Source organism: Panulirus ornatus, chromosome 56 (genome assembly GCF_036320965.1).
Source record: "Panulirus ornatus isolate Po-2019 chromosome 56, ASM3632096v1, whole genome shotgun sequence".
NCBI classification, from domain to species: domain Eukaryota; kingdom Metazoa; phylum Arthropoda; class Malacostraca; order Decapoda; family Palinuridae; genus Panulirus; species Panulirus ornatus.
The window spans coordinates 16,801,556-16,828,915 of record NC_092279.1 but is presented as its reverse complement, the minus strand read 5'-3'; the positions used below and the strand labels follow the sequence as shown (position 1 = coordinate 16,828,915).

Below are 27,360 nucleotides of genomic sequence, written 5' to 3'. Positions count from 1 at the left end.
ACTTATCAATGTTGACTTCGTCTGATCGCTACGTTATGTGTTTAAATATTTATCTGTGTGTACGTCTCCTTATTAGTCGTTGTGAACATCACAGTAGAGTGTTGGTGTCATGAATCACACCAAATGAGCAACAAAACACCAAAGGAACCGGCAGCATGCGAAATATGTAGCCAGAAAATGCAAGCCATAAAAGCCAATGCAAGGCATTCGAACACGATTTTGAAGTTTTTTGTAAACACATCTTCCTAGGTGACTGGATAGTGAATCAAACAAATTTGAAGACTTTTACATACTGGTAAGACGTGAATAGTGTTGCTAAGTGTCAGTGGGAGAAGGCAAAGAGCTGGGAGTGTTTGTTTCTGGTCGGGTGGGCTGTGGGCGGACGCGGGAAGGGCGTGTCGTGGAGAGATGGGAGGAGGGTCACGTCAAGGTCTGTAAACAAAGTGCGGCCAACCCTCTCTTACCACACATCCCATGCCAACAAGGCATATTACTGGACAGTACTCCAGGCCAAGTAGTGAGAGTGTTAATCATGTACCTGACAGGTGTGTTCACCCTCACCGTGTTGGAGATTAACTAGGGTGATATGCCTGGGGTCGAGAATTACTTAAATATAAGTGATGAGATTTGCTAATGAAGATTCTCTCATTCATTGCAAGTGGAATATCAAGTGTGAAGTGGTATTACTGTTTCAGGAGGCGGCTTGCAGTACTTCAAGCAGTGAACAAGTTAATTAAAATATACAGACTTTAGCTGGTGATATGCATATTTTATTATGATGAGATCATAGTTTAATACCAGTTGTAAATAGTAATTTCCAGATATTCAGTGACACCTACATGTGATGTGTCATATGAATATTTCCCAGGTGCATTACTTCAAGTACAGAAATGTACAAGAACTTCATGAAATAAGGTATGTATTATGATGCTATTTGCTTTATGGGTATTTTTTTTCACTTTGTAGATTCATTTGTTTTAATGGATACTTCGACAAAAGTGGTGCCAATTGACTTCTTACACTGTTAAGAGCTGATACAGTGTGCAAGATTTTTGGTGCAGCACCTCCTACTCTGTCAGTGTTTATTTTTCTCAAAATGGGCATGGCTTTAAAATAGAGGGAAATTGTGGGATAAAAACGCTTAGTATCAGTAGTTGAGGCAAAAACGAATGCATCTGTAGCATTTTAGTCAAGATCTATAAACCACAAAATGTGGAAAAAGCTAAGTCTGTATCAAAGAAAGTGGGAGTCCTGTTTAGAAGTAGAAATTTCATTTTTTCTAAACATTTGTTCCGTTAAAACTAAAGACTGATCAGCCTTTGTTTAGAATACTGCTTTCTTATCTGGGGTGGTTCTAGCTCTGCATTCTCACTTGACAGTGTCAAGTTGAAAGCGATCCGACTTATAAACTCTCCCAGGCAAACTTCAAAGCTTGATCCGCTTGCTGTATGCCACAATATTGGTTCTCTTTCCCTCTTTCATGTTTATTACTTTGTTTTTGCTCCTGAGAGCAGGTTGTTTGTGTACACTCATCATTAGGTAGCCGATGCAATACTCGGCAAGCTGCTGCATCATATGAATACAGAGCTTTGGAACTCTTTACCCCTTTCTTTCCCAGCAACTATAACCTGGCACATATTAAAGCCAATTTTAGCCACTGAGTTACTACCAAATATCCTATAATCTATATGGACATTACCGTGATTAAAGTGCATTGCCTCATTTTATCTAAATTTAATTTTGATTGCTATGTGTTTGACTAAGTCATTAGTTATGATAGATCATCTTGAAGAGTAACTGCTCTGTATGCTCTATAGTAAATTTTTTGCTGTCTGCAAATCATTTACATATTGATATTATATCACTTGGGAGATTATTTACAAATATCAGAAATAAGATTGGCCCAAGGAATGATCCTGAGGTACTTCGTTCTCCTCTTTGACTTTATTCCATTTACTGATACACAGTTTTCTGTTGGTTTAATGCCTCAAGCCAGCCCAGTATAATCCCCCTTACCCCAAATCTTTGAAGTGTATATAGCAGTCTTTGGTGTGGTATACTATTAAACACATTCTTAAACTGATTGAAGCTGTATTAAGAAAAAAAACTGTGGCTTCTAAAATGGGTGAATAACCCACATAGTTATATATATATATATATATATATATATATATATATTTATTTATTTATTTTATTTATTATACTTTGTCGCTGTCTCCCGCGTTTGCGAGGTAGCGCAAGGAAACAGACGAAAGAAATGGCCCAACCCCCCCCCATACACATGTATATACATACGTCCACACACGCAAATATACATACCTACACAGCTTTCCATGGTTTACCCCAGACGCTTCACATGCCTTGCTTCAATCCACTGACAGCACGTCAACCCCGGTATACCACATCGCTCCAATTCACTCTATTCCTTGCCCTCCTTTCACCCTCCTGCATGTTCAGGCCCCGATCACACAAAATCTTTTTTCACTCCATCTTTCCACCTCCAATTTGGTCTCCCTCTTCTCCTTGTTCCCTCCACCTCCGACACATATATCCTCTTGGTCAATCTTTCCTCACTCATCCTCTCCATGTGCCCAAACCACTTCAAAACACCCTCTTCTGCTCTCTCAACCACGCTCTTTTTATTTCCACACATCTCTCTTACCCTTACGTTACTCACTCGATCAAACCACCTCACACCACACATTGTCCTCAGACATCTCATTTCCAGCACATCCATCCTCCTGCGCACAACTCTATCCATAGCCCACGCCTCGCAACCATACAACATTGTTGGAACCACTATTCCTTCAAACATACCCATTTTTGCTTTCCGAGATAATGTTCTCGACTTCCACACATTCTTCAAGGCCCCCAGGATTTTCGCCCCCTCCCCCACCCTATGATCCACTTCCGCTTCCATGGTTCCATCCGCTGCCAGATCCACTCCCAGATATCTAAAACACTTCACTTCCTCCAGTTTTTCTCCATTCAAACTCACCTCCCAATTGACTTGACCCTCAACCCTACTGTACCTAATAACCTTGCTCTTATTCACATTTACTCTTAACTTTCTTCTTCCACACACTTTTCCAAACTCAGTCACCAGCTTCTGCAGTTTCTCACATGAATCAGCCACCAGCGCTGTATCATCAGCGAACAACAACTGACTATTATTATTATTATTATTTTGCTTTGTCGCTGTCTCCCGCGTTTGCTAGGTAGCGCAAGGAAACAGACGAAAGAAATGGCCCAACCCACCCCCATACACATGTATATACATATATATATATACTATCCCTGGGGATAGGGGAGAAACAATACTTCCCATGTATTCCCTGCGTGTCATAGAAGGCGACTAAAAGGGAAGGGAGCAGGGGGCTGGAAATCCTCCCCTCTCTTTTTAATTTTCCAAAAGAAGGAACAGAGAAGGGGGCCAAGTGAGGATATTCCCTCAGAGGCTCAGTCTTCTGTTCTTAACGCTACCTCGCTAATTTGGGAAATGGCGAATAGTATGAAAAAAAAAATATATATATATATATATATATATATATATATATATATATATATATATATATATATATATATATATATATATTTTTTTTTTTTATTTTTTTTTTTATACTTTGTCGCTGTCTCCCGCGTTTGCGAGGTAGCGCAAGGAAACAGACGAAAGAAATGGCCCAACCCCCCCCCATACACATGTATATACATACGTCCACACACGCAAATATACATACCTACACAGCTTTCCATGGTTTACCCCAGACGCTTCACATGCCTTGATTCAATCCACTGACAGCACGTCAACCCCGGTATACCACATCGCTCCAATTCACTCTATTCCTTGCCCTCCTTTCACCCTCCTGCATGTTCAGGCCCCGATCACACAAAATCTTTTTCACTCCATCTTTCCACCTCCAATTTGGTCTCCCTCTTCTCCTCGTTCCCTCCACCTCCGACACATATATCCTCTTGGTCAATCTTTCCTCACTCATTCTCTCCATGTGCCCAAACCACTTCAAAACACCCTCTTCTGCTCTCTCAACCACGCTCTTTTTATTTCCACACATCTCTCTTACCCTTACGTTACTCACTCGATCAAACCACCTCACACCACACATTGTCCTCAAACATCTCATTTCCAGCACATCCATCCTCCTGCGCACAACTCTATCCATAGCCCACGCCTCGCAACCATACAACATTGTTGGAACCACTATTCCTTCAAACATACCCATTTTTGCTTTCCGAGATAATGTTCTCGACTTCCACACATTCTTCAAGGCCCCCAGAATTTTCGCCCCCTCCCCCACCCTATGATCCACTTCCGCTTCCATGGTTCCATCCGCTGCCAGATCCACTCCCAGATATCTAAAACACTTCACTTCCTCCAGTTTTTCTCCATTCAAACTCACCTCCCAATTGACTTGACCCTCAACCCTACTGTACCTAATAACCTTGCTCTTATTCACATTTACTCTTAACTTTCTTCTTCCACACACTTTACCAAACTCAGTCACCAGCTTCTGCAGTTTCTCACATGAATCAGCCTCCAGCGCTGTATCATCAGCGAACAACAACTGACTCACTTCCCAAGCTCTCTCATCCCCAACAGACTTCATACTTGCCCCTCTTTCCAAAACTCTTGCATTTACCTCCCTAACAACCCCATCCATAAACAAATTAAACAACCATGGAGACATCACACACCCCTGCCGCAAACCTACATTCACTGAGAACCAATCACTTTCCTCTCTTCCTACACGTACACATGCCTTACATCCTCGATAAAAACTTTTCACTGCTTCTAACAACTTTCCTCCCACACCATATATTCTTAATACCTTCCACAGAGCATCTCTATCAACTCTATCATATGCCTTCTCCAGATCCATAAATGCTACATACAAATCCATTTGCTTTTCTAAGTATTTCTCACATACATTCTTCAAAGCAAACACCTGATCCACACATCCTCTACCACTTCTGAAACCACACTGCTCTTCCCCAATCTGATGCTCTGTACATGCCTTCACCCTCTCAATCAATACCCTCCCATATAATTTACCAGGAATACTCAACAAACTTATACCTCTGTAATTTGAGCATTCACTCTTATCCCCTTTGCCTTTGTACAATGGCACTATGCACGCATTCCGCCAATCCTCAGGCACCTCACCATGAGTCATACATACATTAAATAACCTTACCAACCAGTCAACAATACAGTCACCCCCTTTTTTAATAAATTCCACTGCAATACCATCCAAACCTGCTGCCTTGCCGGCTTTCATCTTCCGCAAAGCTTTCACTACCTCTTCTCTGTTTACCAAATCATTTTCCCTAACCCTCTCACTTTGCACACCACCTCGACCAAAACACCCTATATCTGCCACTCTATCATCAAACACATTCAACAAACCTTCAAAATACTCACTCCATCTCCTTCTCACATCACCACTACTTGTTATCACCTCCCCATTTGCGCCCTTCACTGAAGTTCCCATTTGCTCCCTTGTCTTACGCACTTTATTTACCTCCTTCCAGAACACCTTTTTATTCTCCCTAAAATTTAATGATACTCTCTCACCCCAACTTTCATTTGCCCTTTTTTTCACCTCTTGCACCTTTCTCTTGACCTCCTGTCTCTTTCTTTTATACATCTCCCACTCAATTGCATTTTTTCCCTGCAAAAATCGTCCAAATGCCTCTCTCTTCTCTTTCACTATATATATATATATATATATATATATATATATATATATATATATATATATATATATATATATATATATATTTCATACTTGTTTGCTGTTTCTCGTGTTGGCGAGTTAGCACCAGGAACAGATGAAGAAAAGCCTCATTCATTCACATCCATTCTTTAGCTGTCCTGTGTAATGCATCAAAACCACAGCACCCAGTCCACAACCAGGCCTCGTAGACCTCTTCATCATCCAGCTGCTTCATATCCCATAGTTTAGACCATTCACACAGTATTTAGGAACAGACAAAGAAGGGCTTCATTTGCTCACAGATGCTCTCTCCCTATTATTTATAATGTATTGAAACCAGAGCTCACTATTCGCAGCCAAGCCCCCTAGACTTTTGTGTTTCACATGATCACTTCATTATCGCCCCCTGTATAATGCATTACTCCAATTTGCTCCATCCCTTGCACTTCTCTTATCCTAGTTTATGTTAAGGGTCTGATAACTCAAAAGTGTCCTTCACTTCATCCTTTCATATCTTTCTTGGTATACCCTTCCTACTTGCTCCCTCCACTTCAAACATATATATCTCCTTGGTCAGTCAGTCTTTGTTTGTCCTCTCCATATGTCCAAACCACTTCTATGTCCAAAACAAACCACTTCAGCACATCCCTTTCAGCTCTCTCAGTCATACTTAGCTTACTACTGCACCTCTCTCCAACACTGTCGTACCTGACATGATCAATCCTTCTCACACAAGATAGTCCTCAAACATGTAATTTCTAGCACATTAACCGAATTGTGTTCTGTTTTGTTTAAGGCCCACAACTTGCACCCATATCACACAGTTAGTACTGTTATACCATCAGACATATCCCTCTTTTCCCTGACAGATAAAAACATCTCTTTCCTTTCACTCATCAATGTACCCAGGACATTTATCCCCTCATCCATCCTCTGGTTCACTTGTGCATCCATAAATCCATCCAGTGCCATGTTTACTCCCATGTATTTAAAGCTCTTTACTTCTTCCTATTTCTCTACATTCAGACTCACTCAAACCAACCTGCTTTTGTCTAAACCTCATAATCTTCCTTTTTAATGACTAGCTAGTAATTTCCTTCTTTCACACACTTTCCCAAATTCACACACAAGCCTCTGCACTTATCTCACTCAATTCTAGGCTGTCATCCACAAATAGCAAGTAAGTACCTTCCTCATCATCCTGTTCATAAATATTAAATAGTAATTACACATTTGTACTGCAAGAAGAGGGAGTTTTGTGAGGCCCCATCTTGCAAACATTCTTTATTATCATTTAACTTTTGAAATTAATGTATGATGTTTATGTTAACCATGTCTATCATCATTTTATTCCATTCATTCACCACTCTTATACAGTAAAAGTACTTCTTTATATTTCTTTATCAAATTCCTTGTTTAATTTTATATCATGTTCTCAGGCTGCTGTATCCCTACACTCTCAAAGAACTGTTCATTGTCTGTATGAACCCGTTTTAAAAACTTGAAGGTTGTTATTAGGTCACCCCCAACTTCTTTCTTCCAAGATAGACAAATTTATAGCCTATAGCCTTTCCCTGTAACTCGGCTTTCTTAATTCTGGTACCATTTTTGTTCCCCTCCTCCAGACCTTTTCTGTTAGCTCTTTGTGCTTCTTTAGGTATGGTGACCATACTTGAGGAGCATGTTTTAGTTTTGCCCTTTTATAGGGTATGAACAAACTGCTGAATATTTCCTTATGCATGTACAAAGCTATTCTGATAATTGCATGCAGGCAGTTTGTCTCCCTAACTATTCTCCTAATGTGGGACTCTGACAACAGGTTAGGGATGATAACTCTAGTCTTCCTTACACACAGAGGCCTGTAGTTTATTTCCTGTTAAATATTCATCTTATTGAGGCATTCTTTGACATTGTTCCATCTTCATTACTATACTTTTAAACAGGTTGAATTTTATTGACTGTTTATTACACCAACTTTGGAATCTTTAGGTCCCTATGCAAATTGATGTGATCTTCCTCGCTTTTCACTTCCCTCGTGATCTTTGCAGCGTATACGAAAATAATCAGGTCCGAGTCTGTACCTTCAAGCAGATAATTTACAGAGATCAGTTAGAGTAACAGTCCCTGAACAGAACTTTGTGGTCACCTTGACCCATTTGGAGAAGACTCCTCAGATATGCATCCTTTACTCTCCTCCACTCAGATGATTTGCTTATTGAATGAATTTCCTCCCCCATATTCCTGCCAAGTGATCCAGCATCTTATTCAGCCTCCCATGTAATGTAGTGTCAAATGCTTTCTGGGAGTCCAGATACATACATCTCATTCAGGACTCATTCTTTATAGAATGTCATCCATTTGCAGTCTAATTATCTTTAACTAAACCTTACATACCACACTTATTGGAAAGACTGGCCTGTATTTCAGGGCCTGTTTTCAGTTTTGTTTCTTGTAGATAAGTTTGACATATGCCCTTTTCCATTTCCTTGGTACTTTGTCTCACTGTTTTGACCATGAGTCTTGTATTTTTGCAAAGTATTTTCCATCTATCTCATTGTAAAGTATGGGGAGGGAGTTTTACACTCTTAGTGTCCCCATCTCTTGAACATTCTCTGATATCATACTTCTTAAATTTATGTATGCTGTCTGCATTTTCTGCCCTCAGTCATTCACTTCCAATCATCAAATATTTCAAAAGTACTTCTTTACATTTTTTCTTTACAAGTTGCAGATTTTTGTCTTGTGTTACATTCTGTTTGGTTATTCATTGTTTATATATTTTCATATCTTTGTAAATGTTATATGGCTTGTTGGTCTTATAATATAGGCCACAAGATGTCAAATATTAATTGTAAGAACTCATTGCAGATAAGTGAGAATAACGAAACACATTATGGGTGGCAGTGATATGCAGTTCTGCCTGAGGTGGAATAACTTTGGGACTACCATGACAGCAGCCCTTCACTCTCTTCATGAGGGTGGAGATTTTGTTGATGTCACACTAGCTGCAGATGGAATGCAGTTGAAGGCACACAAACTTATTCTTTCTGCTTGTAGTCCTTACTTCAGAGATATATTAAAGGTTTGATAATCTTTAGACTTGTTGGCATTTATGATATAATAAATGTTTTAGATTTGAAACTAATTACATTGTTGATGTATGTAGTTAATGCAATGTTCACTTGTTATCCATGTTTTTCATATGTAACTAAGAAATGCCCCTGTAACTGAACTATTAAAAGGAAATTTCATAGCCATGCTCTTCAAGGAGCAGTGTTGTATAATGTTCTTCCTGTCACTATGAATTATTGCTAATGAAAATTCAGAAGCATGTTGCAAAATTATATTACATTGTTTATCAAGGTGTATTTTGAAAGGAACAAATTTCCACCTTGCTTCATCTCCAAGTTCAGGATGTGGAAGAGGTTACCCTTGGGCCTCCAAGTGCCATTTCACATCCTGTATTCAAAAGGAATGCAGTTATCATTCTCTTTGCACTTCACAGAGTAACATCCAATGGATAGCATTTTATCATTCATTTGTATGACCAGTTGCAAATAATTCACTTGGGTCATTTTAGATGTTTGCCTTACCAAAGATGGAGGAAGTGGGTCTTAATGGGGCTACATCACAGAGGGGCTGATCTGTTTTTGCTGTGATAAGCACTGTTTCATTTTTTAAGGTTTTTCTGATTTTACAGGCTTTTTGGAATGCATTGACTAACTGATTTGTGTAATCCACACTGAAAATTAATTCAGAATCAAACTTACACAGACTGAAGTATAGGATTATATAGAAGTCATTGTGCTTGTAAGGGAAATTTGGCAAATAAACTGAAATGTCTAGTGTACTGAAATATATTGTATGTAGGTCACCTAACAATGAATATTGATATATTAGGAGTAAACATTAGAAAGATATTTTAAGTATTAGAGAGTAATGATTATGAGAAGCAGAATATCATATTGGTAAGAATAGTTGAAATTACAAATAGACCCTAAAATAAATGAACAGATGCAGAGTGAATTATTAATGACCAGCAGTATTACAGATAAGTGGGTCAAAGGAAATATTTGTATTATTCATTGGAGAAGGCTGCATCATGAGTAAAAAGTTACCTTCACTAAGTTTGTATCATCATCATTGAACAAAAGGGAGTACACTCACTGAATTATTTATCACTTCCCTGTTACTGGTGTTTCATAGCCTAAAAGATACAGGAACCTTGTAAAAGGGGTTCTGGTATCACATGATTAGGAATTAAGAATGAGACATTTTAGGTGCAAGGGTGGTGTGGATGGAGGTGTTAATTTCATCATACAAAACAACTTAAGAATAAATTGAAAAATTAAGATGTGATTACATTTTCTTTCGTACTTGTTTGCTATTACCCATGTGATTGAGGTAATGTCCAGAACAGATGAAAGAACCTTAGTTAAAAAAGACCCTCATTTGGCTCTTCTTTCTTTTAGAAAGTTGTACAGGAGAGAGGATATCCAACTCCTTGCCCCCTCCCTTCTTCTACGACATCCAGGACATGCATGAATAACATTCTTTCTCCTTTATCCCCAGGGATTCCTTTATAAACAAAATAATATATGAATATACTAAAATAGTTTTTATCAAGAGAGTAAGGCTTGTGAGCAAGCATGAAAAGAAGAGGATGGATGGTTCTAGGTGAAGGAGGATCTGTGGTAGGGTAGTGTGATACCACTATGGCTGTTTAATTTGTTTATAGATGGGGTGGTGAGGAAGGTGAATGCAAGGCTCTTGGAGAGAGGAGCAGGTCTGTATTCTGCCAAAGGAGTTGAGGGTTGCTTGGGAGGTAAGTCCATTATTGTTTGCTGGCGACATCAGCATTGGTGGCATAATTAAGTGAGAAATTAATCAAATTGGTTTCTGTGTTTGGGAGAGAGTATATAAGGAGAAAGTTGAGAGTAATTATGAATAAAGGGAGGTTATTCAGTTTAACACTGGAAAAAGACAATAGATTATGTGGGGTGTGAGTCTTAGTGGAGAAAACTTGGAGGAAATGAGGTGTTTTAGATATCCAAAAATGGACATGGCAACAATTGCAACCATTCAAGCTGCAGTGAGTCATAGGATGGATGAGGGGGTGAAGGTCTTGAAATCACTGAGAAATATATGGAAAGAGAGGTCACTATCAGGGAGGGCAAAGACAGGCATTTTTGAAGGTGTAGTAGCCCCAAAGTGTTGTATGGATGCGAAGTTTGAGCAGTAGATGAGAATGTACAGAAGAGGATAAAGGCATTGGAAAAATAAATTTAGGAAAACAGTATATGATGTGAGGGAATTGATTGAGTAAGAAATGATTTGCTAAGAAAGAGGTGTGGTAAAAGAGAGAGCTGAAGAGGGAATGCTGAAATGGTTTGGACATATGGAGAGAATGAATGAGGAGAGTTTGACAAAGAAGACACCTCTGTCAGAAGTTGACGGGACAAGAAGGGGAACACCAAATTGGAGATGGAAGGTGGAGTGAAAAAGGATTCGAGTATTCATGGCCTGAACTTACAGGAGGGTGTAAGGCATAAATGAGATAGCATGAATTGGGGCAATAAGGTAAACAGGGTGATATGCTGTGAGTGGTCTGAACAAGAGCATAAAAATTGGTCAGGGGAAACCATGGACCCATGGGGTTTGATTGTGGACAGGGGGCTTTGGTTTCAGTGCATTGTACATGACATATAAAGAGTGGATGTGAGTGAATGAGGCCATTTCTTCATCTGACTCTCGATCTCGCTATGTCTGGAAATGTCAGAAAAAAAAAAATATGAAGAAGCTTTATTGGTAACTTTAGCAATAACTAACTGTGTATATATATATATATATATGTCACAAGAAATTTGTGAATGTGGAAACATTAGCACAGACAGTGCACTTGTGTGCGGGGTAATTGAGAGTGATTACATTGTGGAAACATTCACCTCCTAAACACACTCCTCTTTTTACCCCAACCAGAAACTAGCTTTAAAATTGTGGAGAGAATACCCAATATAAAGTAAGTGGATGTTGATCATGTGGCAAAGATCTTTGTTTGTGAATGTTAAGGGATTAAGAATAGATCTTCGTTTGTGAATGTTAAGAGATTGAGATTAGCCAAGCAGAGATTGACTGTAAAGTGCAGAACTTCAGAATAGTGTTCCATAGTTAAAGCTCCTCCCCCACCATTTTTTTCTCTCTCATATCATACACAAGTGTCCTGCATTTTTACTCCAAGGGAATGGCTGATGTAAGCAAATTCATGTTAAACAAATATAGGTTTCCATTATAAAAGGTTAACTGTTCTCATCTTTTGACAGAGTCCCTCTTCTGAGGGAGATTCTGCACTGTATTAAATTTTTATGACGACACATACAGATTCCATAGAAACAATAAGTTGTTGGTGTGACTTGGACAAAAGCGTGCCCACAATCATGACCTCAGCAAAATAATGAATAGAGTAAGAAAGTACAGCAGGGATTGATATGTGCGTAGATTAAATTCTCAAAATGAAAAACTTGTATGGAGAATTAAAGACAAAAGGATTGAAGAGAATTCCACAGCTTCAGTGAACAAGGAAAAATGTTATGACAATCAATTCTCTTGTGGCTGGTATCTTAGAAACTGTGAGAATTAGCAGCCAGACACACGTAACTTTAGGTCTCAAGTACTGAGACACACACACACACACACACACACACACACACACACACACACACACAGTTCACAAGATCAGTGGCATTATAATATTTGGTGAAGAAAATGAAGGAAGAAGTGTCAAGGCAGACAGAAAAGGATGGTTGAAGAGAGGTAACAGCCGGAAAGTTGATAAGATGGATACCTTTTGATTCTAATCTAGCTAAAAGAGAAGTGGAAGAAGAGCCATCCTAGATATGGAATAGCTGCTTACAAGAAAATGTGTGGCTCTTATACAACACTCCTGCTTTTTGGAAGCAAACTTAATAAGAGTTCAGTATATGGGATTTGCATGACATATTAAAGGATATTCCTACGAGTCCACTGGGAAATGGAACACAATAAGTTCCCAAGTGCACTTTTGTGTAATAATCACTTCATCAGGGGGAGGCACAAGAAAGAAATATAACAGTCTGTTGATATACAATGAAGATACATAGCTAGGACGCCATTTGGTAAACAAGTGACTAAGCGAATGGAGGTCGGGTGCAGTCATACGCACCAAACCTTCATTCGGGCAGTCACTTGTTTACCAAAAGGTGTCCTAGCTACATCTCTTTGTTGTTTATCAACTGACTGTTACATTTTTTCTTGTGCCTCCCCTGATGATGTGATTATTACACGAAAGTGCCCTTGGGAACTTAACATGTTTCATTTCCCCGTGGACTCATAGGAATATACTTGATCATGTGCTCATTTGTGATCCTTACCAATATTAGATGATTTGATTATGCTCAACATGTTTATGGTCTTTATAAGTTGAATTGTAGTATTTTTCAGTTAAATAGTACGGGACAAGTGAGATTAAGAAATAGGTATGGGTAAAAATGTATTTTTTTGCTGTTGAAGTTAACCAGATTACTGCTTCCCATTCCACAGTGCTTTACAGGTTCAAATTAAGTGCAAATATATTCAGTGCAAGAATAAGAATGAGTGTTAAAGTGAGGAGAGCAGTTGAAGTTAGTAGAGAAGTAGAGTGGAATTGTTAACATTAGTAGAGAAGTAGAGTGGAATTGTTAACATAAGTCTGAATAGAGCTGGAAGCTGAAGAAATATCATTTATGGAAAGAAGAGGATAGAACCCTGAGGGACAACATTGTTTAGAGATTAAGAGGAAGATGTAACTTTATTATTGACTATCACGATGGAATGACTGGAAAGGAAACTGTGCATCAGAGACCAGAGAGAAGCAGATAAACTAAAGGAAGGGAGTTTAGCTAGCAAAGAGTTGTGCCATACCCTGTCAAACTTGCTGTAAATGTTGAGGGTCATGTCAAAAGATTCACCAAAGTCCCTAAGAGAGGAAGATCAGAGGTGGGTCGCACAGAAGAGAAGATCACCAGAAGACCTTGCAGGATGAAAGTAGTGCTGGTGATCCAAAAGAAGGGAATAAGATTGTAAGTGTTTTTGTGGTGACAGGAACTTATGTTAGGTGTTTGATTATTTGTTTCAGACCTTTGAGGAAAAAGGAAAGGGCCTCAATTTCAATGGGATCATCCTGAGTAGAAGTCAGTCTTAATGGTGTACCTTGAAATCGCCTGCATTAAAGATTTCATCACATGGATGTGAAGAGAGCAGTGCTTCATGGTAGGATATCAATTAGTTGAAGAATTGTGCGTTAGGTGATTCATGTGATGTGCAGTTGTGCAAGTGTAAACTCTAGCTCTGTACCAGTATGAAAAATTAGGATGGTAAAAAGTGACTTGTGTATGTGCAAATTTCGTTTTTGTGAAATTGATACAAATTAAGGTAAAGTATGAAAGAATTAGATGACAGGGTTTTTGACGTTCCAGCAGATTTTTTGCCAATAGATATTTTGCTAGACACTTTCCCTCTACAAAAATATGCAGCCCTGAAAAGAATGCACTGTGGTAGTACCTCAGCTTGAGAAGAGTATTTAAGACATTTTTCTTTAGGAGAGAATTATCCAAGAAATATTGGTTGTACTGCTGGAGCATCAGTGAATTTTTTCTTATATTAACTACTTTGTGAAGACTATGTGAGGAGAGAAGTTGGCTTAAAAATTCAGCTTTGAGCTGGTTAAAAGCTCGTTTTTAACATACATCCCCAACTTGCTCTCACCTCTCCTGGTCCACTGTTCCCCATGGACTCTGAGCCACCTTCCAGTGAATGTCGTGGAAATGAGGCAGTAAACTGAAGTGTAATATCATAGCCAGTTGCATGGGGTGTTTTGAATTAATACCAGCTCAAATGGCACATTTAGCCATGTGATCACCATATCTGCCTGGGGTGACTATGGTTGTGAATACTAAGAGCATAAGATGAAGGCAAGGGCTGGGGGTTCTTAGCTTAGATATATGTTTTTCACCAGCTCAAGGCTAACCATTTAATGTCTGCTTTTGTTTTGGGACTTTGCAGCAAGAGTTTTGGCTAATACTGGAAAGCTGAATGCGAGTGTGACACAGTGGCTTTGTTGGTGACCCAGAAGTTCCCAGTGTTCGCCTTTTGTTTAACTTTGAGATTATTGTTTTGATTTTTCAGTGAAAAGGATATTTTACATACTCTATTTTATCAACTGAAGTGGTTGACTAGTTAGCAGAGAAGTGTGAGTTCAGAGGTCAGGGTAAAATGTGCTTGTTGAGTTTGAATTTAGAGCATCTGAGTGATCTGATTGGTTCACCCTTTGGCAGGCAACATGTCTGTGACTTGGATAATCACTCATAATATTGTCTAAGGCATTTGTGCATCTATGTTATGACAGTTGTTCGTATAACAAGTCTGGCAAGGTTTGTGGTTGGAGTTAGAACAGCTCATGTGTGACATGTGATGGAAAGTTTTATTCAGGTCTCTAGTCAGCCCATGCAAAGGTAGAATGCAGTTCTTTACGTGCTAAAAAGGAAAATATGTTTCATAATACACTATTGAGAAGTGAGCACTGGTACCATTGTAGAATATTATTTATTTTGGTTCCAGTTCATTAGGGATGGTCTGATGTATTGAAGAATGTGGTCTGTATTTAACTCAGCTTTTGGTATTTTATTATGAGAAACCAATAGTATTGTTAACTTTTATATTATCATCATATTCCTTTAGAATATCAGATGATTTGAATGATAATGTAATTGTAACAAGTAAAAACCATAACACTTTAGTATTTGGTGCTAACAAGTGTACTGTCAAACTGTGATTTCCAGTTGAATTCATCAGAATATTTATACTTTCACAGAACAACCCATGTCAGCACCCAGTGATAATCCTCCGAGAGGTGCCTATAGAGGACTTAGAAGCAGTATTAGCATTTATGTATGAGGGACAGGTTAATGTATCCCAAACACGTCTACACACATTCATGAAACTGGCTGAGGCTCTCCAAGTGCGAGGTCTCACGGATACACAGAATGCTAGAACACGGATGGAGAAGGTTTGTATTTTTTCATTTGCTTGATGATAAAATGAATGGGATGATTATCCCATTGTATAAAGGTAAAAAAAGTAAATATGATTATAAGAATTACAGATGAATGTCTTTTTAACATAGTTGACAAGGTATATGATAGATTGTGGATTGATTAAAAGGAGTATAGTGGTGAACCCCTAAGGAATGCCATCCCAACTGTCTGTTACCTTTTCTAAGGAGATTTTGTATAGTGTGCATTTGAGACGTGAGATGATGTATTCATTGTACTTGGCAGAGGACAGTGGATACTGCTTGATGAGTCTTAGATATCTAGTTGGCATCCAGACCACCTTGCACACATACTACTCACAAAGAGAATAGGAGACATCACACACATTATATAAGCCATTAACAGAAACAGTTGATGAATGAATGGACTTCAGTGAATTTTCAGTGGCTATGATGTATTCATTTTAAGTTCATCTACATAAACACTGTGGATAAGGAGAGCTTCTTCATTGGTTTGTCAAAGCATTAAAGTTCATAGTACAGTATCTGTCACTTCTGGAATGACATTAAAACCTGTTATCTTCCAACATGAAACTCATACTATTGTAAACCTTCACTACAACCATCATCCTGCACACATAACCAGATTACACTTACTATTATACTTAACTCCAGTTTTCATACATTTCGGAGAATAACAGCAATATTAGCACTGTGATTGTGGGAGATTCCTTTCTGATTAGTTTTACCCTGCATATCCTTTTATTTTTCATTTCACATATATATAATTGTGTCTTCCTCAGGAAATGTATCAAAATATGATACCAACTACCGAAGTAGGAAACAGCTCTAACCCAGTTGTGGCTGCAGCAGCAGCAGCAGCAGTAGCAGCTGCAGTGAGCAGTGCAAGTGCAAGTGCAATTACCATACCTGTTGTCTCCCAGGCCACAGTAAGTTGAAAGCATTGTGCCTTCAATGATTTTTTTTTTATTTTCCACATTATACACTTTTTTTTTCCCCCTTCAACATGTAATGTCTTAAATATATTTCTATATCGTGTGTTATCATGTCATCCTACAAAAAGATATTACCCTGTAAACTCAGGAGATACTCCATGCAAAGATGAATTAATGAATGGAGAAAATGGAAGTCCAAAATATTACCTTCCTCTTGCTTGCTCTACTCTGATATATAGAACCTCTTTGGTCTGTCTTTCTTTGGTTATCCTCTCATGTTCAGACTGTTCAACACACCTTTGTCAGCTCTCTTATTCAGATTGTGCTTACCACCCCATATTGATCTTACAGTCATTTAATACACAGTCAACCTACCTAAATACACACTTCATTTCCAACACATCCACCTCTTCTGTTTTTTTGTTTTCAGACCCCAAGGCTGATATCTGTACAACATTATTGGGACTACTATACCTTCAGAAATAGCCATCCTTGCCCAAACAGACACTGATTTCCCATAGATTCCTTATTGCACCCAGGGCCTTAGCTACTATCCCATCCTATGACTCTATTCAGCTTCAGTAAAACGATAAGTTTTGTCAGCACAAGCACCATTCACTTTGGACCTTGCAAGTGCTTGACAGTGGGAGCTCCCTTAGTTTGGAACACAGGACTTGAGTTTTTAAAATGTATCAGTTTGTATACCAAATTGTAAAATACAAGGATATAGTCCTACACTTGTGGGGTCCCTGTCTTTTGAACAAAGAGGAATTCAGTAGGGTGTTTGCTAGAAGTGGAGGACAAAGGGAAGAGTGAGATAAATAAAAGAGTACAGTCAAAAGGCAAAAAATTGATAGTGTCAAAAGAGGCTATAGAGTAGAACAGTGCCAACACTAAATCAGGGAGCCTGGAAATACTAAGTGATGCAAAATGTGCAGGATGCTGTCTAATTTTTTGTAAAGGTAAAGATGGTGTATATTAATTGGAATATTGCCTTTTACTTTGTAAGAATTCTTAGTGTATTTGTTTTTTATAACTTCAGATCCAAACTCCACAAACAAGATCTCGAGCTCATGAATCTCCACCTCCAACAGCCAAGCGGAGAAAATCATCCCCATCCCAAGAAAGAAATTCGCCATTACCAAATGAAGAAGATAGCAGTTTAGATGAACATACAGATATGAAAAGAGATATTCGTGTAAGCCTGGTAGATTTTATATTTTGAGTTGGAGATTCAAATTGTTTTATTCATAAAGAATCAGTGCCTTGAATAGAATTATGATTGGTTTTTCTTTTGTTTTGAAAGTCCACAGGATCCAGCGAATCATACTTTTGGTGGAGGCAGCTGTTTTGTTGTGTTCACAGAATGTTAGGTTGTTACATATTATTACTCCAAGATCTTCCTCATTTTTCAACTGGTTTTTGATAATGTCTGTGTCAGGACTGTTTTGATTAGTTTATTTTCCCCATATAAGAGAAAACAAAATATACTCTCATTGAAAAGCATGTTCCTCTCAGTGACCCAGTGGAAGACTTTGTTCTTGTCCCCTTCTAAACTTTCAGATACTTTATTGACGTCATATTTATTCATGTTGATATGAAGTTATGAAAAACGTGCCTTGAGTGTACATAAATATCGTAAAAGAATGAGGAATAGTAGGGGTGCAAGTACCTTCCTTGGGGGACTAAGCTTTTTCACATAGATGAACTGGAGATGGCATGGTTTACAACTAAGTTTTGTGATCTTTTAGTTGTGATGTATATCCATCTCTAAGTTTTCTGGTTATTCCCATCCCATCATGACAACATGATTATATTTATCAGGTGCTTTTGCAAATTGTGTAAATTACGTCAGCATTCTGTTTGCTTTATGGAGCTTCAATAATCTCGTCATAGAATATATGGCATTGGAGGAAAGCTGCTAGAAGCAGTGAGAAGTATTTCTCACACATTCCTTAAAGTAAACACCTGATCCATACATCCTATACTACTTCAGAAACCACACTGCTCCTCCCCAATCTAATGCTCTGTACATGCCTTTACCCTCTTAATCAGTACTCCACCATACAGTTTACCAGTTCTACTCAATAAACTTATACATTTTTCGTTTGAACATTCACCTTTATTCCCCTTGCCTTCATACAATCCTAAGCCACCTCACCATGACCCGTACAAACACTGAAAGTCCTTACCAACCAATCAACTGTAGTCACCTCTTTTCTTAATATATTCAACTGCAATACCATGTACACCAGCCACCTTGCCAAATTTCATCTTGCATAAGCATTTCACCACCTCTTCTCTCTTCACCATACCACTCTCTATACGTCTCTCACTTTGCATACCATCCCAACCCAAACACCCTTACATCTGCCACTATCACCAAACATTCCACAGGCCTTCAAAATACTCACTCCATCTCCTCCTCACTTCATGACTGCCTGTTATCACTTTCCCTTTTGACCCCTTCACCGATGTTCTCATTTGCTTTCTTGTTATTGAATGCACAGTTATGATGCTCCAATGCAAACCCTGCTTGGCAGTGAATCTTATGTTAATTGAAAAGAACCATTTCTTAAAGGGCAAGGGAAATAACTGTTTTCATTTTCAGACCTTGTTAGAAGTGAAGTTGGAACCAGAAGAATATCCAGAAGATGGGATGGATCCAGAGGATGATAATGACCAGCCCCCTCCACCCCCACCAGAGGTCAGTTTCATGGAGCAACAGCCTGAAGTGACTCTTAGAAATGTGGGTGGTGCAACATCATCCTCAAGTTTACCTTCAGTCTTCCTGCCACAGCAAACTACAAGTGAGAAGACCAGTCATAACATCATTCCAAGGCGGAACTCACATGAGAAGACCTCCTCAGCTGTGAACCTCCAACCAGAATTTCCTCAGGACCCATCTTGTAAGGACAGTATCTGTATAGATCTCTCTTTTTCTGTTTACCTTACCATACTTTCCTGCCCAAAGAGTCCCTTCTATCCTAATAATTCTCCTTCAGCACCCAGGAAGCTGGCCATGTACACTAGTCAGGACTACAGGTCAAAAAGTGTTGTGATGTGTGTGCATTTATGTGCAGAGCAATTGAGTAATAAGTGCATGATGTGTTCTTTATGGTAGTTGCATCATAGGAATGAAGGGTCTTTAATTTTGTTGATATTGTGTTGAGTGTTGGATAATGTCCAGAGTATAAGCAGATGAATGTAACTCATGTTTGTCTAGGGAGTGTGGTTTCTGATGGTGTTTGTGTGGAAGCTTGGAGTGTAAGGGACGGTAGTTTAGTGGTGATGTATATAATTGAGTTCCATGCATGTTGAGGTGGGACTGTATTTGGAAGGTCTTTGCTTCATTGTGAAGGTATTGAGTATTTGTGGTTGTTAGGTAGCCAGTAATTGTTCAGGGTGCACCATTTTGTGTGGTTTGCAGCTCTATATTTGCTTTTGAGAGGATGGAAGACCAGGCAGATAAGGCATTGTTTAAAGTGGAGTAGATGGATTGTTTGTATATGATGTAGATTAATTGTTTTTCTTGTCCAAATCTTGTAAGTGTTCTGAGGGCATGTAGACTGTTTAGCTTTTGTGGTGATGATATGGGAGTGAATGTCATGTTTCTCATAAATGACATCTAAAATGGTTGGTGTTTTGTTCCTCTTCACCTCATCTTTGCCTGTTACTACTTCCCCATTTGCCTCCTTCCTAGCATTCCTATTTGTTCCCATGTTTTTCCCATTATTAACGTCCTTCCAGAACATTCTTTTTCTCCCTGAAGTTTACTTTTACTTGCTCACCCTAACACTCGATTGCTCTCTTTTTCATCCACTGCATCTTCTTCATGACCTTCTACCACTTCCTTATGTACATCTCCAAATTGCCTGCTTTCCTTCACTGCATGTTCCTCTCATACACCTCTCTTTTTTCTTTTACCAGCAATTTCATCACATACTCACTACTCTTTCTCACATCCCCATCTGCCACCTTCTGCATGCCACACACTTCTTTTGTAGATGTAAGCACTGCTTCCCAAAATACCTCCTATTCCTCACCCACTCCCATAGTTTCATTTACTCCCACATTTTGCTGGTATCTCTTCACAGAAGTTTCTTTTCTAGTCTCACCCACTTTCGCCACTCTCTTCCCATCCACATCATGTCCTCTTTTGCTAAAGCCTATACAAGCCTTCACCCATGCCTACACCAAGTAATGATTAGACATCCCATTGCTGCCCTGCTCAGCACATTCCCATCCAAGGGTCTCTCTCTTTTTTGCATGCCTGTCAGTTAGTATGTACAGTCATCCAATAATACCTGCTTACTGTCTACCCTACTCATCCATTTTGAACCAGGTATTCTCAATCACTAGTTCTTTTTCAGCACTGTAATACATGCATTCTGAAAAAAGACAAAGATAACAGTTTAAGCATGGAAGACGGATGTAAGAAAATGATTACAGAGAGTGACACAAATGAATACATGCAAGAGAAATATGAAGGGAATGTCTGAGTCAATGAAGGACATAACATTACTACACATCAAAGTGATAAATGTGTGAGAAATTTAAGTGCACGAATGAACTCAAAGGGAAACAAAAAGAAAGTGAAGAAAACAGAGACACTAATAAATATGATCAAAGGTAGTAAAATGTGTAGACAGTATTTTAAGAGGCTGGTTCAGACACTTTACAGATGTGAATACAAACACACCAAAGTGTTGATCAAAGTTTGTACGTTAAGATCTTTTGATGCTAGATGTTATGATAAAAAAATGTTGAGTGTGCACACACAAAAATCATCAAAAAATTACAAGTTTCATTTGCTCAAGTGGGAATATGAATGCTTCCCAACCATATATTTGTTTTTTACTATATGAATGATCAAGGTTGTAAGAAAAAGGAGAAATGTAGATTTAAACTCCCTGTACTAATGGAAGATGATGAAAATTCAATTCAGTATAGAAAACATTGAAAATGTAGGAAGCAGAGGAAGTAATTACGATAGATAGGCAGATATTAAGAACTGAACTAGGCTGGACACAATGAAAATCAAAGTAGGAAATATTGGAACAAACATGGTCTTGAAAACTTACGAAGAAATATGAAAATCCCCTTTCAAAAGTAGGGGATGCAAGGTTGTTTATCTCTAAGGCCTATGCTGGCTTTCAACACTCCTGACTACTACAGAAACCAACCAGACCAGCAGAATTCTTTTTTATTAGAGAACCAAATGAGGAAAACCTGAGAAGAAATGAGAATAAAGCAACAGTGAAAACAAACAAGATTGAGATAAAGAACACCTCTTTTAAAAACAGAAATGAACCAATTACACATTAGAAATTAAACAATATGTGGGAAGATACAATAACCAAAACCCGCCGAAAACAAATTAAGAAATTGAGAGTAATTGGAAGGTAATATATATAAATGTACAAAGTCTGACGAAGCAAATTAATTCACATCAATGAATGCACAAAGGATAACAATACAGTCATAAGAAATTTGGCTAAATGAAAAGTGAGCAGGGGGCTGGAAATCCTCCCCTCTCTTTTTTTTTTTTTTTTTCCAAAAGAAGGAACAGAGAAGGGGCCAGGTGAGGATATTCCCTCAAAGGCCCAGTTCTCTGTTCTTAACACTACCTCGCTAACGCGGGAAATGGCGAATAGTTTGAAAGAAAGAAAAGTGAAAAATTATACAAACTTAGAACAGTTTGAAACATTCATAGCATATACAACTAAATTCAGAAAGGGAGGTTTAACAGTATATGTCCATAATAGACGAGAAAGGAAACATAAAGATGGGTCACAATGAATATGAATTTATTACAGGGAGCATTCCTTTCGTATAAATAAATCCACTGTCTTACAAAAGTTGAAGAAATGTTGATGGAATTAAAGCAAGGTTTCCCAACCCATGGTACTATGGGGGGCTTTGTTTGTGGTATGTGGTGAGTAGAACCAGTTATCCACTTCTCTAGCAATGGTACAAGCAAAAGATTTTCTAAGATCAGTAGTCTGCTTTGAACCATGTGCCACCTATTTTTACATTCTTAATGCAATAATTTGGCATTTATTCATGTTTTGAGGACAAATAAATGCAAACTGGATACCTATTTCGTATATTTCCTGTCTTTAAAAAGCTTACAAATATAAAGCAATCATGTTGATATCAGTCAGTTTACTAGTATAAGTATCACATTTTTACCTTCATACACATACTAATGAGCATAATGATACCCAGCTCCTCATGATAATATGAAGTTTTACATGAGATGAAGGTGGATGGGATCCCCTTGATTAGGAAGCCTGTGATCTGTTAATAATATGAGCGGGTGACTGTAACTTCTATTTTCCTGCATGGCAAGAAAGAGGGGTTGATTACAAATGTAGATACAACAACAAAAGAAAGAACTATGTAATCTACGTGAATCATTCATCTTTGTGCAAGTAAGCAGACTGGCAAGAGGGTGCAACATGATAGATCTCATTTTTTCAAGTAATAGTTATTAGTTGGTAGGCAGCCAACATCCAGGGAGGTATATTACCAGCACTACCTGCCTGGGTATCAGGAGGGTTAGTGACATCTGCTTTATGAGCCAGCACTTCACTGGTTGTCAAGTTGCACACCTCTGACTCAGGTAGCTGTCTTTTCTTTCTGCCTCACAAACACATGGACTAATGGCATTCTATCCACAAATGTACAATCTCTCCTTGTCATACATAACACTTGACAAAACTTAACTCACACAGCTCATTCTTTACAATTCCAGTTTTTTCCTGCAGTGAGCATTATGCAGTAGCCTTGCCATTTGGCAAAATGGTAGGAACAATAGATAGGAGCATTAAGTAGAAATGTTAGGTAGAAGTAGTTGGTACGAGCATTAGGTAGGAGCCTCAGCAAACACTGTCCTAGAGTTGCCCTCGACCAGTGGCTTGTTAAGGGTGAGGCATGAAGGCTAAGAAGCGGCACTGGAGTTTACTAGTTTTGGTGACTTTATTGCCATTGCCACCCCTTTGAGGGAGTTCCAGTTGGAACAGGCATTAGAGATATAGATAGACACTGTTTTCATGTATAGAAGACAAGTCTGCCATATCACAGTATCATTGAAATCACTATAGCATATAATATGAAAATGAAAAAATGTGAACTGGAGACAGTAACAGATCATGAGAATGAGTGAAGTAACATAGGTTTTCACTGAGACAACTCAGACTGGTGAGAGAACATAGAAAGAATTCTGAATTCAAATTGGAATGAGATCTTCAGTGACAATAATCTGGTCACAAACACAAAACTATAGCATGAGAGATTTAGGCAAATAATCTTTGAGTACATACCACAGAAAAATAAAACAGATGTCATCATAAATGAGAAACTAGAATTCAAGGACTATACTGAGAAGACAATATCTAATGTACGCATAAGAAGCAAGAGTGATAGTTATGTAATGCAAGTGGCAGCTGAGAACTTGCATTTTGTCAAAATCTTGCTGTATGTATTCATAGATGGGTAATTGTCTCTCTCTCTCTCTCTACAGACTTCAAATTGAAATTGCATGAAATTATTTCAGGTCAAAATCTACCATATCCATGCCCATTCTGTGAAAAAGCGTACACCTCTTGGGGATTCAGAAGACGTCACATTAAAGGCTATCACACATCATCCCCAGAGTTGCCATGCAAGTGGTGTTTCACGGTTCTTCCATCTCACCAAGAATGGGCGGTAAGACAAATTGAACTAATCTTTGTAAAATTGGGTACCAGTTGGTATTCTGATGTTTTGAACATTTACCATGGCATGTACTGTGGTATACCTTATTCCCAGTAATTTATATATAGTTTTAGCAGCAACCATATTTTAGGCAATGTGTAGTCACATTATGGTCATGTGACATTGGAAATTTAGAAATTAGCACTTTTTTATCAGAGATCAATGGAACAAAAATTTTATACCATGAATTTTAAGATCATTGCAAAAAAAATTGTAATTTGCTTCATAAAACTGATAATTTATCACTTGGGATTTTCCATACATTTTTTTGTCCACAGAAATTGCTGAAATGTACCATTTCACTGCAAAGGTACCAAAGTACATTCCAAAAATGGTTAAAGTACTGATGTACACTTTTCTCTTCACGTCATTACTTTCATGCCATCATAATTGTTTCAGTAGGATCTCATTTCTTTATATGTCTTAGTGAAACTTGCAGACTTTTGGCTTATAAGTGATTTTTTTTTGTATTATCCAGTAATTTAATGTAAACCAGAGATAGTGTTGATATCTTGATATTTACCTGGCTAAGAAAGGAAGGGTTATCAGGCAAATGAGAAAATGAGTCTTCCTTTCAATATTTGGGGTTATTTTACAGAATTAAATAACATACACCCACAATTTTCATACAAGTAGCTTAACATCTGTAGATGGTAAACTTTAAATTAAATTAAATTAATTGATGTCATCTGTTTACATTTTCAAAAAGCATTTGATAAAGTCCCATGTCAAAAGTTATAAATATAAGTTGTCACATGGTATAGATGGGGTTTCAGTAGGCCTCCAAGTTTTTACCCTTACATAACTGGTTACTACTTGAGCTTGGCAGTCAGCCTTGTAGTCCATGGCGGTACCCTCCTCATAAAGTTTTAAAATCCATTATGTGGAGTATTGATGTTTGAAGCAACCCCAGACATGAGTGAGGCAGAAATTTTCAGTTTGCATCTTGTAATGAGGAAGAACAATCTTTCTTTTGCAAGACATAGTTTTAACTGAATTATGCTTTCTCCTGCAGAAAGTCAGATTAATTTTAAAGAAATATAAATTCAGTTCTTAACTTGTACTATCAACAGGAACATGTTACCAGAAGGCACAACTTGGCAGTAGGAGATGCTCGCAATGGGCTACTTATTCTGGAAGAAGCCCACATGGTGCTCCAAATAGCTCAGCCAACACGAATTGACTCTCTAATGGAGCTCATTAAAAATAAGAAGGATAAAGATGAAGATGACCCAAAGAAAAAGGATGGAGAAGGAAAGGATGCCGAACAAAGTCAGAGTCAAAGAGATAAAGGAGAGGGCAGCAAGTGAAAATGAATTAGCTATGTAGATTATTCATTCAGGGATGATATATCATGGTGATAAAGATTTCCTAAAGGATTTTTAGAGTGAATGATTTTTTCTGCGCGTGTGTGTGTTTGCATGAGGACATGCAAGGATACAAGTCACTAGAGGACTAAGTGAAAATGTTGGTGTGCCTTCAGGAGAAAGAAGTTTCAAAGGTACAGATTCATTGCCATATAGACATGTGATATTATACCTTGAAGTTGATTTTTCTTGATTGTCCGATCGATGTTGGTTTAGGGAGCATAAGTGAATTGTCTTAAAAGAATATATCATGGCTACATATGAATATTACCTTACCTCAGAATTTTAACTATTTTCCTGGCATAGTATCATCATGTAACTAATTTGACCAGTTAACAGATCTCTTTCCTGTGCAAGTTAAAGTTGCATCTCTTGAAAAAAGTAACATTATCATGACAAAGCTATTGGTCTCCTGTATTTAACCAGGCATGGAAAAACTGTCATTTTCTTTACTTTTTCATGTGCAGTTTTCTGTCCTTTACCAACAACATTGAAAAGATATTGTAAAAAAAAAAAATCTTATATTTTTAGAGACTAATCACCCAGTTGTCTTTTAACAATTCCATGTTGAAAGCAGATGTCATTTGATGTAAAGAATTTCCCCCTGGAAATATGCATCTGTTTTCATGCTCTCTTATAGTCAGTTAGTGTACAGTGCTTTTGTATTTGTGATGTAGAAATTTTACCATCAGAGTCCTCTTACATAAGGTCAGTCATTTGCCTTACATTTCATAGGAAAATCAACCTTACTGAAGTGGCCTTTGAGGTTTAAATTTTGTATTGACATCACATGACTAATATGTGAATGGTAATGCACAAAATGTTACTGATATTGTAATTACTGTATTTATTCAAATTCATCATAGGGCCTCATGTTTAAAATTATTTTAACTTTTGCCAATACCTAACAAGAAATGTATTTTTATACTGAGTTAGTGGCAAATCAATATTTTTTTTTCAATATAACATAAAATACTGTAAAGTAGTTTATTTTTGTCCAGATATGTACAAATTTTCATGTGTAGAATAATGCAATTATAAGTCTTTCATTAATATTTAGAATTTAATAGAACATTTATTGTACCTGATACTCTGACTATACCCTATTGTACACTGAGGATTTGAAAAGAAAGATTGAAACATCCTTGCAAAGCAAGCTGGTTGTTCATTTCAATTTCAATCTTCTGGTTATTGCAACACATTAGAAGAGCTGTTAGTGTAATTTGTTTACTGTAAAATGCTACACTAGCACCAATTATCTTCCAGCTACAAAAGTGGTTGTTCTTTCTTTAAAATAATTTTATTATTTCATAAAACTGACATCTGTGTGCTAGGTTCAGACATTTGTGAAATCATTACTGTGAAAGATACACAGGGCAGCAAAAAGGAAATTTTTCTTCATAGACCATTTTTCTCTTTCATGGTTTATGGATTTTGAGTAAATGTACACTAAAGTAAATAATGGTGTCACATTCTCGTAA

At 37.9% G+C, this 27,360-nt stretch overlaps 1 protein-coding gene across 5 annotated transcripts; it reads left to right on the top strand.

The window, feature by feature from the left end:
• Nucleotides 1-27,360, top strand: LOC139765960 (uncharacterized). 5 transcript variants are annotated; one of them, XM_071693972.1, is made up of 9 exons: nt 1-59; nt 696-915; nt 8,601-8,814; nt 15,616-15,810; nt 16,599-16,745; nt 17,794-17,949; nt 19,363-19,660; nt 24,313-24,464; nt 25,586-27,360. In XM_071693972.1, the coding sequence occupies exons 3-9, from the start codon at nt 8,626-8,628 to the stop codon at nt 25,820-25,822; spliced, it is 1,374 nt and encodes a 457-aa protein (XP_071550073.1). In that variant the 5' UTR covers nt 1-59; nt 696-915; nt 8,601-8,625; the 3' UTR covers nt 25,823-27,360. The 5 variants fall into 5 exon arrangements, with proteins under 5 accessions (XP_071550073.1, XP_071550071.1, XP_071550074.1 ...); XM_071693970.1 differs by lacking the exon at nt 1-59 and adding an exon at nt 90-295; XM_071693969.1 differs by lacking the exon at nt 1-59 and adding an exon at nt 358-545.